The sequence below is a fragment of the Schistocerca gregaria genome, chromosome 1 (assembly GCF_023897955.1).
Source record: "Schistocerca gregaria isolate iqSchGreg1 chromosome 1, iqSchGreg1.2, whole genome shotgun sequence".
NCBI classification, from domain to species: domain Eukaryota; kingdom Metazoa; phylum Arthropoda; class Insecta; order Orthoptera; family Acrididae; genus Schistocerca; species Schistocerca gregaria.
The window spans coordinates 216,878,682-216,893,409 of NC_064920.1; the positions used below are offsets into that span (position 1 = coordinate 216,878,682).

General features: G+C 42.7%; 1 protein-coding gene across 9 annotated transcripts in view; it reads right to left on the reverse strand.

Annotated features, from left to right (window-relative positions):
* The window catches only part of LOC126337131 (synaptosomal-associated protein 25), a 352,176-nt gene that overhangs the window by 146,637 nt on the left and 190,811 nt on the right, over nucleotides 1-14,728 (reverse strand). For all 9 annotated transcript variants that reach the window (XM_050001443.1, XM_050001440.1, XM_050001441.1 and 6 more), the window contains one exon: nucleotides 4,222-4,323. In XM_050001443.1, coding sequence (XP_049857400.1) covers nucleotides 4,222-4,311 — 90 coding nt within the window. In that variant the 5' untranslated portion in view covers nucleotides 4,312-4,323. The remainder of the gene's footprint in view (nucleotides 1-4,221; nucleotides 4,324-14,728) is intronic.

A 14,728-nucleotide genomic window follows, 5' to 3' on the forward strand; every position in this document is an offset into this window, starting at 1 on the left:
TTCGGGAGCAAGAGCACCAACGGTTTGCCCACGTTCCGAGTCACTTAGCTCCGATATAATGTACCCACAACTACTGACTGACCGCGATTGACACTTTCAACGCGTTGAGGACAGCACAGGTGTCATTCGTGGTCCAATAAAACATTTCAACCGGCTGGCTTGGCTAGCATCGCCGTCGAAACCACATACTTGTGATGGCTTTTACAGGAAGGCAATCCCCCCCCCCCCCCCCCCCCCACACACACACACATGACCATGCCTAAAAGCGGGACCTCAACTGAGAGCGAACCATTTCTACTGTTTTATTTTTTAAATTCATTTTCTGTTAGAAATTTCACAGAGAAGACTGTATTCGTAACATATCTTATGTACGACGTATTTCGAAAAGATTCAAATGTAAAATACTTTTTCCGCACAGCGTTTATATACATTTACTTCACGGCTGACTTATTTGTATGTGTGGTCGGTATATGAACGAGAGCGGCATAAATATTTATCGGGCTGTTTGGCATTGGTAAAGAAGAATTGTTTGTGTCCCCCGCCTTTTCGGGTTCCGTGAGGTAACTCGAGCCAAGGTTATGGTCGTGGAATGAGTCAGTGCATAGTTCATGCAAATCTGGTTTGGTAATTTATAAACAAAGGAAACAATATAGCCAATAAAACAAGAAAAATATTTTGGGTGTACTCGAAAAAGTTACACATCACAGAGAAAGTTCTGGACTACCCTACGGAACAGGACTGTGCCACAAGAAACCTTTCAACGTGTACTCTAAGACGTGGATTTATCAATCAGCTTTTTGTTGTCTTTTCAGTTCTCCTGGAATCATACTGAAAATGTATTCTGCTGAAAACTGCTAACCTCCCTGCACTATGCTTAAGGAAACGTTATCAAAGTGCAAATCGTTGTGTAGGTCTGGTGCTCATTGACAATGTTGCAATTCTTACTAATTAGTCAATATTCCCAACGAATCCTGTGACTGAATGTTTGTACCACTATGACAAAGCTAGTTCGCGAATTTAGTACATGCCGTTATTCTGTGTCTCCCCCCTCAACCCCACATCCAAATCAGCCCTTCTTTCTCTTTACTGTGTATATTATTGGTAAATGCCCAAAGGTACCCCGACATACGATACCACAGAAGATAATAGGGTGAAAGTAACCAAAGTAAATTAGCCTTTGCGTTTCAGTGTGAGACGATTCTTGCAGTACAAATGAAAGTTCAGTTTCTGCACAAGACCTTTAACGCAGTGCTTTATACAGGGTGTATATGAAGTCCGGGAATACTTTATTTATTGCAACAAGAACCAAACATTGTACAGATGTCATACTTATTGCATTTTGAAGAGAAACTCTTAGAGCTTTTTTTCCCTTCAAACATTCGATATGCGAACCATGAGTGACCCGACAGACGTCAATACGGTAATTGATATTTGCCACACCCATCCCAGCATGGCATCGTCGACTGACGGTCGCTTCCCATATTCTCTACCAGAGCTCTGCTACATCACGTGGTAGAGGCGGCACATACACCAGATCTTTAATGTGCCCCCACAGAAAAAGGCACACGGAGGAAGATCTGTTGAGCGGGGAGGCCATTCCATGAGACAGCTGTCCCCTTCTGTAGCACGGCCACGTTTGCGACTAGCGCTGACTATCGGCAAATTACCAAACTACGCTGTGGCAGTATAATACAAGAAAAAAATTCAGGGTTTCTCTTAAAAATGGCATTTGTATGATATCTGTACAATGTTTGGTTCTTGCGCAATTAATAACTGAAAGTGTTCCTAGACTTTATGTACACCCGGTACTTACGTCTGGCTCTCTCTAGGAACGTGGATGTCAGGTTACACCTCGGTATTCGACTCTCAGTCTTTTCATTATTCTCCAGTTATGACAGCTTCTTGCACGTATGAAAAATGACCAAATCCCACGGTCCGATTCTATATTACATTGAAGCCTCCTTATAATTTCATTATGTAAGTTGACTCAGTTTCGAACAGAGGAGGCGGCACACCACCTACAACACCGTGTCTACTAAAACACCAGCAGGTGTAAATAAATCTTCGGGCTGAAGGCTGCTTCATGCTATACTGGATCCTTTCAAGTCCCTAATAAAAAGCAGCACTTCTGTTCAACTGATTCGCTATGTCCTTGCAGGCCGCACGAAGTGCGTGGTATTTGATTTACCGAAAGACTAGAAAAATGTCGTTCAAGTCGCCGACTACATAACTTTTTTATACTGAGTACATCGTAATTTTAAATCATTGGACTGGCAGGGGAGGGTTGTGGCGGTAATGAAGTAACGTTTAATGTTTCTGTCTGTAGCTGCTGCAAAAACGAATTATTTTGCAAAATCGTCTGTCTGCTGTTCTGAAGAGTGCAGAACGCTACTTGCATTTACGTTGCTATTGCCAATGGCCGGTGTACGACGTCTGTGTGCTCCTTCATTCATGAAGTGCCGAGAGTAAAAGACTACCCACAGCAACTACTAGTTCGTATTTTAACTTGTTTGGGGAAGTGGTGGAGCACCGTAAATAACGATGTATAATTATTACACACGAATAATGACTAAGTCGTGCACTCATGGAATTTACCACATGGTTCAAAGATTTAACGATTTAACTACACGGTCTTATGCAAGATTTCTGCTATATGATAGATCCACAGCGCATGCTGGCTACATGTACTTTAAAAAATTGGAATTGTTATAGTTTCATGAAATTAACGTTTGATTAATTTTAAAAATACGTCTATATAAATTGATAATGCTTTTTGTACCGTTATGACAAAGATACGTTTACGACATTCAGGGGCCTGAACATGGTGTAATGTAACACCGAAATCTATTGCCTATAAAATAAGGCCTTTATGGCGAGATGAAGGTGTCATCTGTATTACATGAAGACACTAAAAACATGTCGAAAAAGATAAGAGATATCACGAGGTTTGTGAGGAAAGTGATGAGATTTTTATCCACCGAAGTTTTTATCTTTTTCAAACGACAATATTGTAGTTCCCTTCGACAGCTACACACCGGCAGAGTCGTCGTTCCCACACTTTGTAGCAGCGCTGAAAGGCTTCAAATGGTAAGGCCTTTAACAAAGTCGGTCACATTCTCTTGAATGTTGGAGATTGGAGTCCCAAAATTACGTCTTTAATGCATTCTTCAATTTCAGGAAGAGAAAAAAGTCACATAGACTTGGATCAGGTGAATAGGGGGTCTGTGGAACAACAAGAAAGCCTCTGAGAGAAAAAAAATCCCGTGATGGAAGTGGAGAATTGCCATGATGCAGCATCCATTTGTCTGCTATATCCGGTTTCCTCAGCCTTTCAAGAATATCTTTGTAGTGTACTTGGTTTACAGTCTGCCTGCAGGAACAAATTTTTTATGCACGACACCTTTACGGAAAAAATTACATCAGTATTGTTCTGATCTTTTACTTGCTCACTCGAGCTTTTTCGTTTAAGGAGATGTCACATTGTTCCACTCCTCACATCGCCGCTTTGTGTCAGGATCGCACTTAAGAATCCAGGACTCATCAGCTGTCGTCAGATGACTGAACCATACGTGGTCATTGGAAACACACTCAAGAACATTGATGCACGTGCTTCTTCGAGTGTCCTCCTGATTGGCTGCGACGTTTTTAGGCGGCATTTTGGCACAAACCTTTCGCCCCTGCAAATCTTCGGTCAAAATCTGATGTAGGGTAAAAGTGTAAGTTTCACATGTCACTAATCACCTTTATTGTTAAAGGTCGGTCTGATCTCAAGACGACGCACAAGATCGACGTCTTCGTTGATTTTTGAAGTTGAAGGTGTCCCTCAGACAGGGTCATCTTCAAGGTGTTTTCGGCCCCCCTTAAATGATTTGCGTCAGCGAAACACCTGTTCTCTCGAAAAGGAATGTTCCCCATGGGACTTCTTTAACTTTTCGGAGGTCTCACTCACAGATTCCTCAAGATTAACGCAAAACAAGATGGCGTAACATTCTTCTAAATTCCGCTGTTCCATTTTCGTGACACACGACAAAAACAACTTCACTGAAACTGAGTATCTGGAAGACATGATCACACCAGTCTACACAAGTAGAACACAACCTTGCCAGATTGGACGCAGTTTTTCAGACTCATCACTTTTCTGACCCACCTCGTAAACAAGCACCAGGAGATCACTACAGTAGGGTGAGAGTGTTTCAGTGATTAAAGAGATCTGGTACTCACCTCATCTGTAACCTGTCCAGCCTTGAGCTGGAGTTCCTGGAGTTCTGATTTTGGCCCATCTGGGACCGGGGCGGCGGCTGGAGCTGGCATGGTTCAGCGGGTCTGCAACACACAAGGGAAGGGAGCTTGTTGAAACACGGGAAACCTCCATCAAGTGTGTTAAGCGATGCCGCTGCCTGAGGGCGCGCGTACACACACACACACACACACACACACACACACACACACACACACACACACACACACTCACTTTGTTTACATTCAGTTTATAAGCGTACGCAGTGGCAGACAGTGCGCCGTGAGAGTTATTTTCTTTCACAAAGTTGTCGCAAGAGGCAATAAATATAGCGCCTCGTTTCTGAAACAACGTATTTCGTTACTTGCGAGCTCAGAACCGGGCAGCTTTACTCCGCTCTTACAGAGGACAACATTCTGAACATCACTCGAAAGACAGAATTTCTGCAAAGTGAATTTTTCTCGTGGAAACGCAAACGCACACGCACACGCACACACGCACGCACACACGCACACCCACACGAAATTTTCCTATGAGCAAGATACCAATCTATCACTTATCTCTACATCCATATGAGACAGCAATTCATATTTCTAAATATGAGTTGTAAAACCACCGTACGTCATAAGTAAGCGTAGACTACTGTAATTTTTCTAGTAGCTTTGCTCAATGTCGTAACCTCATTACCTATACGTTGTGTGTGTTGCATACGTATTGGACGTTAACTCTTAACGATCGCTTTCTTTGTGTGTGGATGTATGTATGCGATCAATGTCTCAGTAGATTCTCCTAAAAACCTGAAGTTGTGAAGCATCTAGGAAATGAGTGAGGATACGTAACGGTCCAAGTAACCTACGGCACATTTTTCTCCTATACTGTTATCCTCCTGTGTTACTCAAAAGTAAACAGTATTTAAAGCAAAACTGAAATTTTCAATGCTTAATTCAGGTTTTATTGGAAAATAGTTGATTTGTAACGTGAAATATGAAGGATGTTATTGTAAACAAAGAAAACAATACGGATCTATCATATAGTTCCAGGAATCGCAATTTCCTCAAAAATAAAGAGAGAGAGAAGATACAAAAAACGCAAAGCAAAAGTATCAAACATCGCTATAATACTTCGACAAAGTTTTAACAAGTTTCTGCTATTCATGAACAACTTTCGCATTTATCAATAATGACAGGACACACTTGCCTTTGACCCTAATGAAGAGTTTCTACTGAGTACGAAATAATAATAATAATAATTATTATTATATAAATGTTTGTGCATGTAAACTGTTGAGGGTTGATTTTGGAGGGACTAAACTGGGAGGTCATCGGATTAGGGAAGAAAGTCGGCCGTGCCCTTTCAAAGGAACCATCCCGGCATTTGCCTGAAGCGATTTACGAAAATCACGGAAAAACTGAATCAGGATGGCCGGACGCGGGATTGAACCGCCGTCCTGCCGAATGTGAGTCCAGTGTGGTCACCACTGCGCCACCTCGCTCGGCGCACGTAAACTGTGCCGACGGCCTTGCAGCAATGGTAACACCCGTTCCCGTCAGATCACAGAAAATGCATGGTCGGGTTTGGCTAGCATTCTGACGAATGATCGTTCGGGTCTGCCACGAGCTGTTGGCAGGCGAGATGCGCTCAGCTCTTGTGAGACGAACTGAAGAGCTCCTCGACTGATAAGTAGCGGATCCGGTCACGGAAACTGACAACGGCCTGGACAGCGATGTACTGCCCACATCCCCCTCCATACCCGCATCCAGTGACGGCTATCGGCTGAGCACGACACGCGATCGGTTGGTACAGTTGGGCCTTCCGAGAGCTGTTCAGACGGACACTTAAAACTGTTCTTTCATCAAAAGTAATTGCTTTGGTTACATAAAAGCGCCAATGCAATTTACGTTCTGTGAGGATATGAAACACACAGTGGACTAACGCTGAAAGAAAACAAATAACCGAACAAAGAAATAAAGGGAAGTCGTCGGTTCCCTGTCTCTACTACACCTTCATTTATTTTTCTTTCGCTACCAATGCTAACGGTAATTCTACCACCTATTACGTCATTCATGCAGTATACCAAACCTGCCGAACTGTAGTTTGGTAGAGCGCAACTGTAGTTTTGAGTAATAACATTTACTGAGCGAGTGAAGACTCAAGTATCAGAATCATACTGACAATAACTTCTCTAACAACTGTTATCTGTGTTTGATATTTCAACATTTTCTACACTAGGCTGGCATGAGCCCCGAAAAAAATCAATTTTAATAACTGTATACCATAGGTAAGTAACATTCATGAAATAACTGTACCTAAGACTCAGTAATGTTTCCGCCAAATTATACTACTTATTACGTAAATTGGATCCTACAGAGTAATATACATAACAGGAGAAGCGATCCGATGTAACTAACGAAGTAAAGAGCCAAACGTTCACCGCCCCCATACTGAACGCGGTAAGATAAGTGGATCAAACGGCAGTGCATTGGCGGAGCTGTCATTTGTTCTCAAGCGGTTCATGTGAAATTCTGTGCTACGTGATTACGCCCGAACGACGGCTATGACTTAGAACACGGAATGGTTTCTGAAATAGAGAATTCAGTATTCCGAGATCTGCAGTGTCAAGAAAGTACCGAGAATACCAAACTCCAGGCATTACCTCTCACTACGGATAACGTAGTGGACGACCGAGGGCAGCGGTGTTTAGGTAGAATTGTCAGTGCTAACAGATAAGCAATACTGCGTGAAATAACAGCAGAAATCAATGTGGAACGTACCACGAACGTATCCGTTAAGGCAATGCGGCTAAATCTGATGCTAATGGGATACGGCAGCAGACGACCGAAGTGAGTGCTTTTCTTGACAGCACGAATCGCCTGGTGCGTCTCTGCTGGGTTCGTCACCATATCGGTTGGAGAGCGGTTCAGACCCCATGAAGCCATGGACCTAAGTTGTCAACAAGGCGCTGTGCAAGCTGGTGATGGATCCACAATGGTGTCGGCAGTGGTCACACGGAATGAACTGGGTTCTCCGATCAAAATCAACCGAGCACTGATTGTAAATGGTTATGTTCGGCTACTTTAAGCCCATGAATAGCTGCAAATGGTCTCCATGTTCCCCAACAACGATGTGCCATGTCACCGAGCCATAATTGTACGGGATCGGTTTGAAGAAATCTAGGACAATTCAAGTGAGTGGTTTGGCCACTCAGATCGCCCGACATAAATCCCATCGAATAACCGAAGTCAGTTCTTGCACAAAATCCTGCATCGGCAACACATTCGATGTCATGGACGATTATAGAGGCAGCATGGCTGAAGGCATCTGCAGGGGGACTTGAGTCCATGCCCCGTAGAGCTGCTCCACTGCGCTAGGCAAAAGGAGGTTCCCACGCCTTTTGTCTCTTCATATATAGGCGGATTAGAAATGAATAGGGAGTCGTTATAGCCACGATACAGGTTGCAAATGGGGAAATCCACTGATATAAGCGACACTGACACAGGCCAGATTGTTATGGCCCTGCGCCTGGGAAGGAACATCTCAGAAACGGCAGATCTTACTGAATGTTTATGTGCTACGGTCTTCAATATCTATGGGAAGTGGCTGAAGCACGGTAAAACTATAAGCAAGCGTCCAGGAGTTTGAAGATCACGCCTCGTCACTGACCGTGGATGTCGGTGGGTGGCCCGTTTCGTAAAGCAGGATAGACGGCGTAGTACAATACTGGTGAAGGCTAGGGTTGGGATATCTAGCTGGGACCTCGGCGGGACACTGAGAAAAGGATGTAGAAATGAAGTAAATAAATATTACTTAGAAGACAGTTACATGGAACTTTTTGCGACAGAAGTAGTTGATATATTTTTCGGAAAGTGTCACCTTTTTGAGAAAGTCTTTTTCCCCTTTTACGTATTTATAGAATTCCATCCAAGTCAGCGGGTAGTTAAAATAGCAAAGTAAGTGTGATTCCACAGCCCTGGCAGCAGTCTATTCTTTCATCAGTCCACTGAGCCGACATCAGCGAAAACACTTTCCACAGTGGCGTTGTGCGCGGAAATAGAAAACAAAAATGTGCGTAATTGTAGCAGTTGACATTTGCGTTCAGCATATTCTGTTTCCTCAAGAAAGTAAATTCACCTTTCTTTCACCGATCGTTTAGACTTCCATTTTTCCGAATCCAACTTAGTTTCTAAAAAGCTCTTCAGATATACATACATCCCTGAAAAAAAAATCGGAGCAAAATTGGTTTATCTGGACAAGAATGTCTATAACGGAGGCGGTCTCTACATATGGCGATGGATGGAGACTCCAGTGAAGGCCAAAGTGTTTCGGAGCACACCGTTATGCGCACATTGTTGACAATAGTACTCCACAGTAGACTACAGCTACGTGTTTCTGCGTTGACAGATTCCTCCATCATATTTGCTGCGATCACGGGACCATCTACATTAGACATCTGGTAGGATGAGACCAGTTTCTTGTTAAACACGCCAATGGCAGAGTCCGGCTACGCCATCATCTGGCCCGAAACATGCAACACGCTAGGGGCGTAGACCGGTATGGGCAATATTATGCTATGGGGGACATTAACATGTACTTCCGTCGTTCCTATGTTAGTAATCTAAAGAAACTTGACAGCTGTAGACAACGTGGACATTACTGCTGACCGCCTACATCACTTCATCATTTATGTCTTCCAAAACTGTGATGACATTTTCTAGCATGGTAACTGTCGGAGTGCCAGAATCGTGTTACTGTGGTTTGAGGACCGTATTGGTAAACTCACACTGATGTCTTGGCTACCTGAAGTGGCCTGATAGGAAACCAATGGAACGCATCTGCGACAGTATTGGGCGCGATCTCCATCACCACAGAACTACCGGCGTGGCCTATGCGTCAACATCAGTGCCACATACCTCCGAAAATGTACAAAGGCCTTGTCAGATACACGCCTTTAAGAATCCCTGCTGAACTGCATTCCAAATATGAACCAACACGCTATTAAACAGGTGTTCATAACGTTTTCGCTTACCAGTGTAGATCGCATGAAGGACAATAGTTCAATGACATTCGTCGTGCAACTAATCGTACCGTTTACAGCACCGAAGTACACTGTTGACTGCAGTAGGCACAGGAGCACTAAGAACAATATGTATCCCATTGTTTCTAAGCAACAAAGGCTTTTATACTTTTGGCATTTCTACGTTACATCAGCTCATGTGGATATTTCATTAAATACGCAAAACAATTGTACATGTCGGCATGGGTGATTTTTAACATACTTTTTACCAAAACTTTTCGGTACAATTTTTGGCACTGACTGTACTCTACGGATTCATACTCAGGAGGGTAAAGTAGTCCAAATAATGTGGCATCTATCGACAAGAATGGCTACTGTTTTTCAGAGGTGGTATCCCTAATTCAGATGGAGTGATTCAGGAAACGTAAATACAAAATTTAAAAAAAATTAGTTCCCAACGACAGTAAAAAGACATCGCAGAATTCAACAGTACACTTTATGTCAGTTTCCATGACAATTTGTTACGAAGTGTACGCATTTTAGAACGGCATGGCCAGTAAAAGAAAAGTTTTACCAGAGGAGCAAAAAGTGAAAGTGATTCATGAAATCGAGAATGGAGCTGAAAAGTTTGACGTGTGTCATCAGTTTGGCCTTTTAAATTCTACTGTCCAAACGATTTGGAAGAACAAAGATGAAATTGTTACTGCGTTTGAACAAAATGGATCGAACATTTAGCGGTTACGAAAAGGTTAACGCAGCGACATGGATGAAACGATGCTTAAGTGGTTTAAGCAACAGAAGTTTTAACGTGTCCATTAGTGGACCTCTCCTTATGGTGAAAGCAGGAGAATTTGATAAGAAATTAAAAGACGAAGAATCTGTGTGCAGCAGTGGCCGGATTTAAAAGATTCGAGCAACATCATGGCATTACTTTTGGCAAAGTGAGTGGTGAAGCCAACGGTGTGAATACAGAAACAATCAACTATGGCTGACTACCGTGTGGTTTACAGTTTGTGAAGGAATGCGGACTGTGACGTATTTAACCTTCCTTTGTTACGTAAGTGGTAGCGTGGGGTCCAGTCGATCACCATGCTATACACGATAAATATTAACAACTAGGTAATGTAATACAAAATCATGTGAAGGCAAACTGAATCAACAGTTATTTGAAGAAATAATGTATTTTATTAAGTTAGAAAACCGGTAATTCCTACAGTTATGTTTACACAACATAAAATGAACATTCGATGTCTTCTTATGACTGCTAGCATACACTGATCACAGACACTAAGCAAATGTTTCACGCACATAAAGTTTTCCACACAAGTAAATCGAGTTATTACATCTTTATTTCTAGGGCAGATGATGCACCACCTTTTCGCAGCGGACGCTTCTTGAGCTGTTTTGTCATTGACACCAAGTGTTTATCCACTCATTTTTGCTGCCCTTTGGCGAATTTATCTGGGTAAGCGATCCATTATTGCCCTCGTCTTTAGTTGGTATTGTACCAAGCCGAATGCGGTTTCCCAAAGAAAACCCTTGCGTTTTCTTTTCAGGGTTATTGCTTCTGAAAATTTTGACACTATTGAGTGCAGCTAGATTAACTAAGCGAAAAAATATCGTCGACAGCTATCTAATGCACTTCCTTGCAGTTGAATATGTGGCATACAACTTGTCCATCATACCACCCCCCCCCCCTTTTCAGTCGTTGCAGAAAGTGATTATGTTTGGTGTCGTCTACTGACGTGTCTTCAAGGTGCGTACAAGAAATCAACAGTACATTTGCGTTCTTCTTAGGGGCATAGGAGAGCGAAGTGAAGTCAGTTTGCCTCGCCGGATTATCCGAGCGGTCTAGGGCGCTACAGTCATGGACTGTGCGGCTGATCCCGGCGGAGGTTCGAGTCCTCAATCGGGCACTGTGTGTGTGTGTGTGTGTGTGTGTGTGTGTGTGTGTGTGTGTGTGTGTCCTTAAGATAATTTAGGTGAAGTAGTGTGTAAGCTTAGGGACTGATGACCTTAGCAGTTAAGTCCCATAAGATTTCATACACATTTGAACATTTTTTGAAGTCATTTTGAAAGCCAAATATTGTGGATTTCGTATCTCTCTTGTTAGCTACAAATTGTGGAGGACAGCGTACCGACAGATGTCACGTTTTTCTCCAACAATCTTAGCACAAAAGCAATACTATAAAACAAGTTATGTTCCTACCTGTGCCACTCAGTGGTTCTATCAGTCTGATAACCACACAACTGCAGAGGGGGAAAACTTGTGGGGAACATTATGTTGATTTCCAACATAAATCTCAATGGAAATGGAGTACCAAGTTTCCGCGTCTGTTAGAAGACTTTGAAGCCATACTTGGCCTGTTTACTCAGCAAATACTATCGAAAACTACAGCGATCTCTGAATGGAACAACCTGCTCATCTACTGTCAAATATTCAAAAGGTATGTAACTGTCGCCTATGAATTTGAGTTTTCTCAGGTGTCAAAAGAAAAATACCAAACGTGTTGGTGGCAAGTTATTAGAGAACGAACAACAGTTCCGATTTTACCCAACGAAGACAGAACTGAGAAGAAAAAATTGCTCTTAATAAGTAAATTGAAAATTCCTAGGTGTGTTAAGCATGTAAAAAATCTGTCAGTGCATTGAAATGGTAATAAAAGTCCAGGATGACCTCCGAACTCTCAAGCTGAAATGCGTTGGGATCGTTAGCTTAGAAGTCAGCAAAGGAGGATACTGGTTCTCGTTGACAACTGTGCACCACATCCTGCACACTATGGTCTGCAGGTTATTAAGCTTGTTTTTCTTCCTGCAAATACGACAAGCTTATTGTAGCCCATGGACCAAGGAGTAATTAGGAGTCTGCATTACCAAAGCTTGGAGCCGGGTCACAGCCCAAACCACCAAGAACTATTTCCATCATGCGTGAATCACAGCCGAATTAACAAATGCCGCAGAAGCTGAAGAAACGTTCGATGACACTGATGACCTGCTGCTATCTGCACTGCTGCCTGAGATCAATTTTGATATTCTCAGTCAGTGAAATATGAAATACATGCAACAATCGAGGAACTTTTTACAACCGAAGCGCAAAATGCAGACGAAATTGCAAATGAAGTGAAGAATGATGGCCACAGTGAGCATGGAAGTGAGCGAAGTAGATGAAGACCACGAAGAAAGAAATATGGTGCTTGTCCGTACGGTGAGTGACGCATTAGAAGCGATTAGAATTGTTAACAAGTTTTACGAAGATAGGGGAGGGAGCAGTGAAATTTCAAATGAAATAATGAACACTGAACATAATAGTAAGTTTGTTGAGTATTTGACATAATGCTGTACGTACTGTATTCATGTACGCTTGAGAGTGAGTAATGTATGTAAAACCAAACAACGCTAAATAAATTTGTTCTTTTCAATTTGCCAACACTGAAAATGCGAATTCTGTTACAACGACACTCTTTTATAACACAATTCTCTAGGTCCTTTGAATAATGTTATAGCCAGGTTTCACTGTATTCTCACGAAATTCGCCAACAGTGATCAGTTAAAATTTGTAAACAATAGAAAGAATGAACCGAAACCTCCCCTCGTTAATCTTTAGCAAAAGATCTATCCTTTTGTAAACAGACGGAGGATTAAAAAATCTTATCACTTAACGAGAAACTATTGAGATAAGTTTGAAAATAAAATGGAATTTTGTCTTAGAACTATTTGTAGTAGTAGTAACACACAGAATTGGAACTCTATGCTTATGCTTTGGGGTGTGCGCGTGTTGGGGGGAGTGTTTTCTACAGTGCGGCTCTACCACACTCACGAGACTCCAGAGATTCGACAGCACAATTCTCTACGCTGAAGTACGCAGGGAAGATTAAATGTCGTCAAAGAAAGGCAATCAGTGTTCGGCATCAATTATGCTGTAGCTTTAACTTACGGGCAGATTAAAACTGTTGTGACGGACTGCGAATCTGTCCCGGAACCTTGCCACTACCGACTGAACTTCCCCCAGGCAAGACGCAAGGTCCACCCTCACAGTGTTGCTTCCCTCAGTGGCTATCCTCTACTTCAAAACTTAACGCTACGTCGCCTGCTTACCTTGCTGAACCAGTACTCCTCAAACGAATGATACGGCGGAGAAACTGCTCAGCCACAGCCAAGAAGATGCCAGGATTAATCTTTCACTCTGCAGCGCAGTGCTAGTCTGACAAGGTATGCAGGACTAACTTAGAGAGGAGATTGTAAAGTACGAGGTAAATACTAGAAGTAAAACTGTGAAAACGAATATGAGTCGTGCCTGTAGAGCTCCATCGGTAAGGGCACTGCCCGTGAAAGCAAAGGAACGCTCCGGGTCGGGTATTGGTCCGGCACACATTTTTTCTTTCTTTTGAAGGTTTACGAACAGTCCCCCGCTGTTCTGCTGCGGAGTGAAAGATTCATTCTGGAAGCACCTATGTTTGTTCCTACTAAACGACCTAGCTGTCACGTTCAATGGCATTGTCGGTGTTTCGTTTACGAAGGGCGTCTGAACCTGTGCAAAGTCAGAGATGGCACAACTGGCGCGTATCGAGGTCATGTTTAGTTGGTAGCATCTTTGGAAAGAACGAACACCAAGTTTCAGCCACATTGGTCTATTTCTTTATGTTTGGCATTCGTGTGAATCAAGGAAGTCGGGTGATTGTCAAAAAATGGATGAAAAAAGAATTTCGTGCGGTGATTAAAACATTACTTTATGAAAGGCAAAACGCATCGGGAGACTAAAAAGCAGCTTGATAAACATTACAGTGACTCTGCACCTTCGACTAGAACAATTTATAAGTGGTTTCTGAATTTTCGCAGTGGCCATATGGCCACAAATGATGCTGAACGTTCTGAACGCCCTGTGGAAGTTACGACTCCAGAAATCATTGATAAAATCCATGATATGGTGATGGATAACCGAAGAGTTAAGGTGCGTGAGATTGCAAGTGCTGTGGGCATCTCGAATGAACAGGTACATAATATTTTGCATAAATATTTGGACATGAGAAAGCTATCCGCAAGATGGATTCCGCGACTGCTCATGCTTGACCAAAAACTGGAATCGTGTGGAGTGTTGCCAGGATAGTTTGTAGCTGTTTAGGAAGAATCAGCAGGACTTTATGGGTCGTTTCGTCACTGTGGATGAAACATGGATACATTAATATACTCCTGAGACCAAATAACAATCTGAACAATTGTTTACCAAGGAAGAATCTGCACAAAAAAGGCTAAGACCATACCTCCGGCCGGAAAGGTTATGGCGACTGTCTTTTGGAATTCGCAAGGGATAATCCTCATCGACTATCTGGAAAACTGTGAAGCTATTACAGATGCATGATAGTCATCGTTATTGGACCGTTTGAAAACCGAGCTGCAAGAAAAATGCCGGCGGTTGGACCGCAAACAACTACTTTTCCATCAGGACAATGCACCAGCATACACCTCAGCATTTGTCGTCGCAA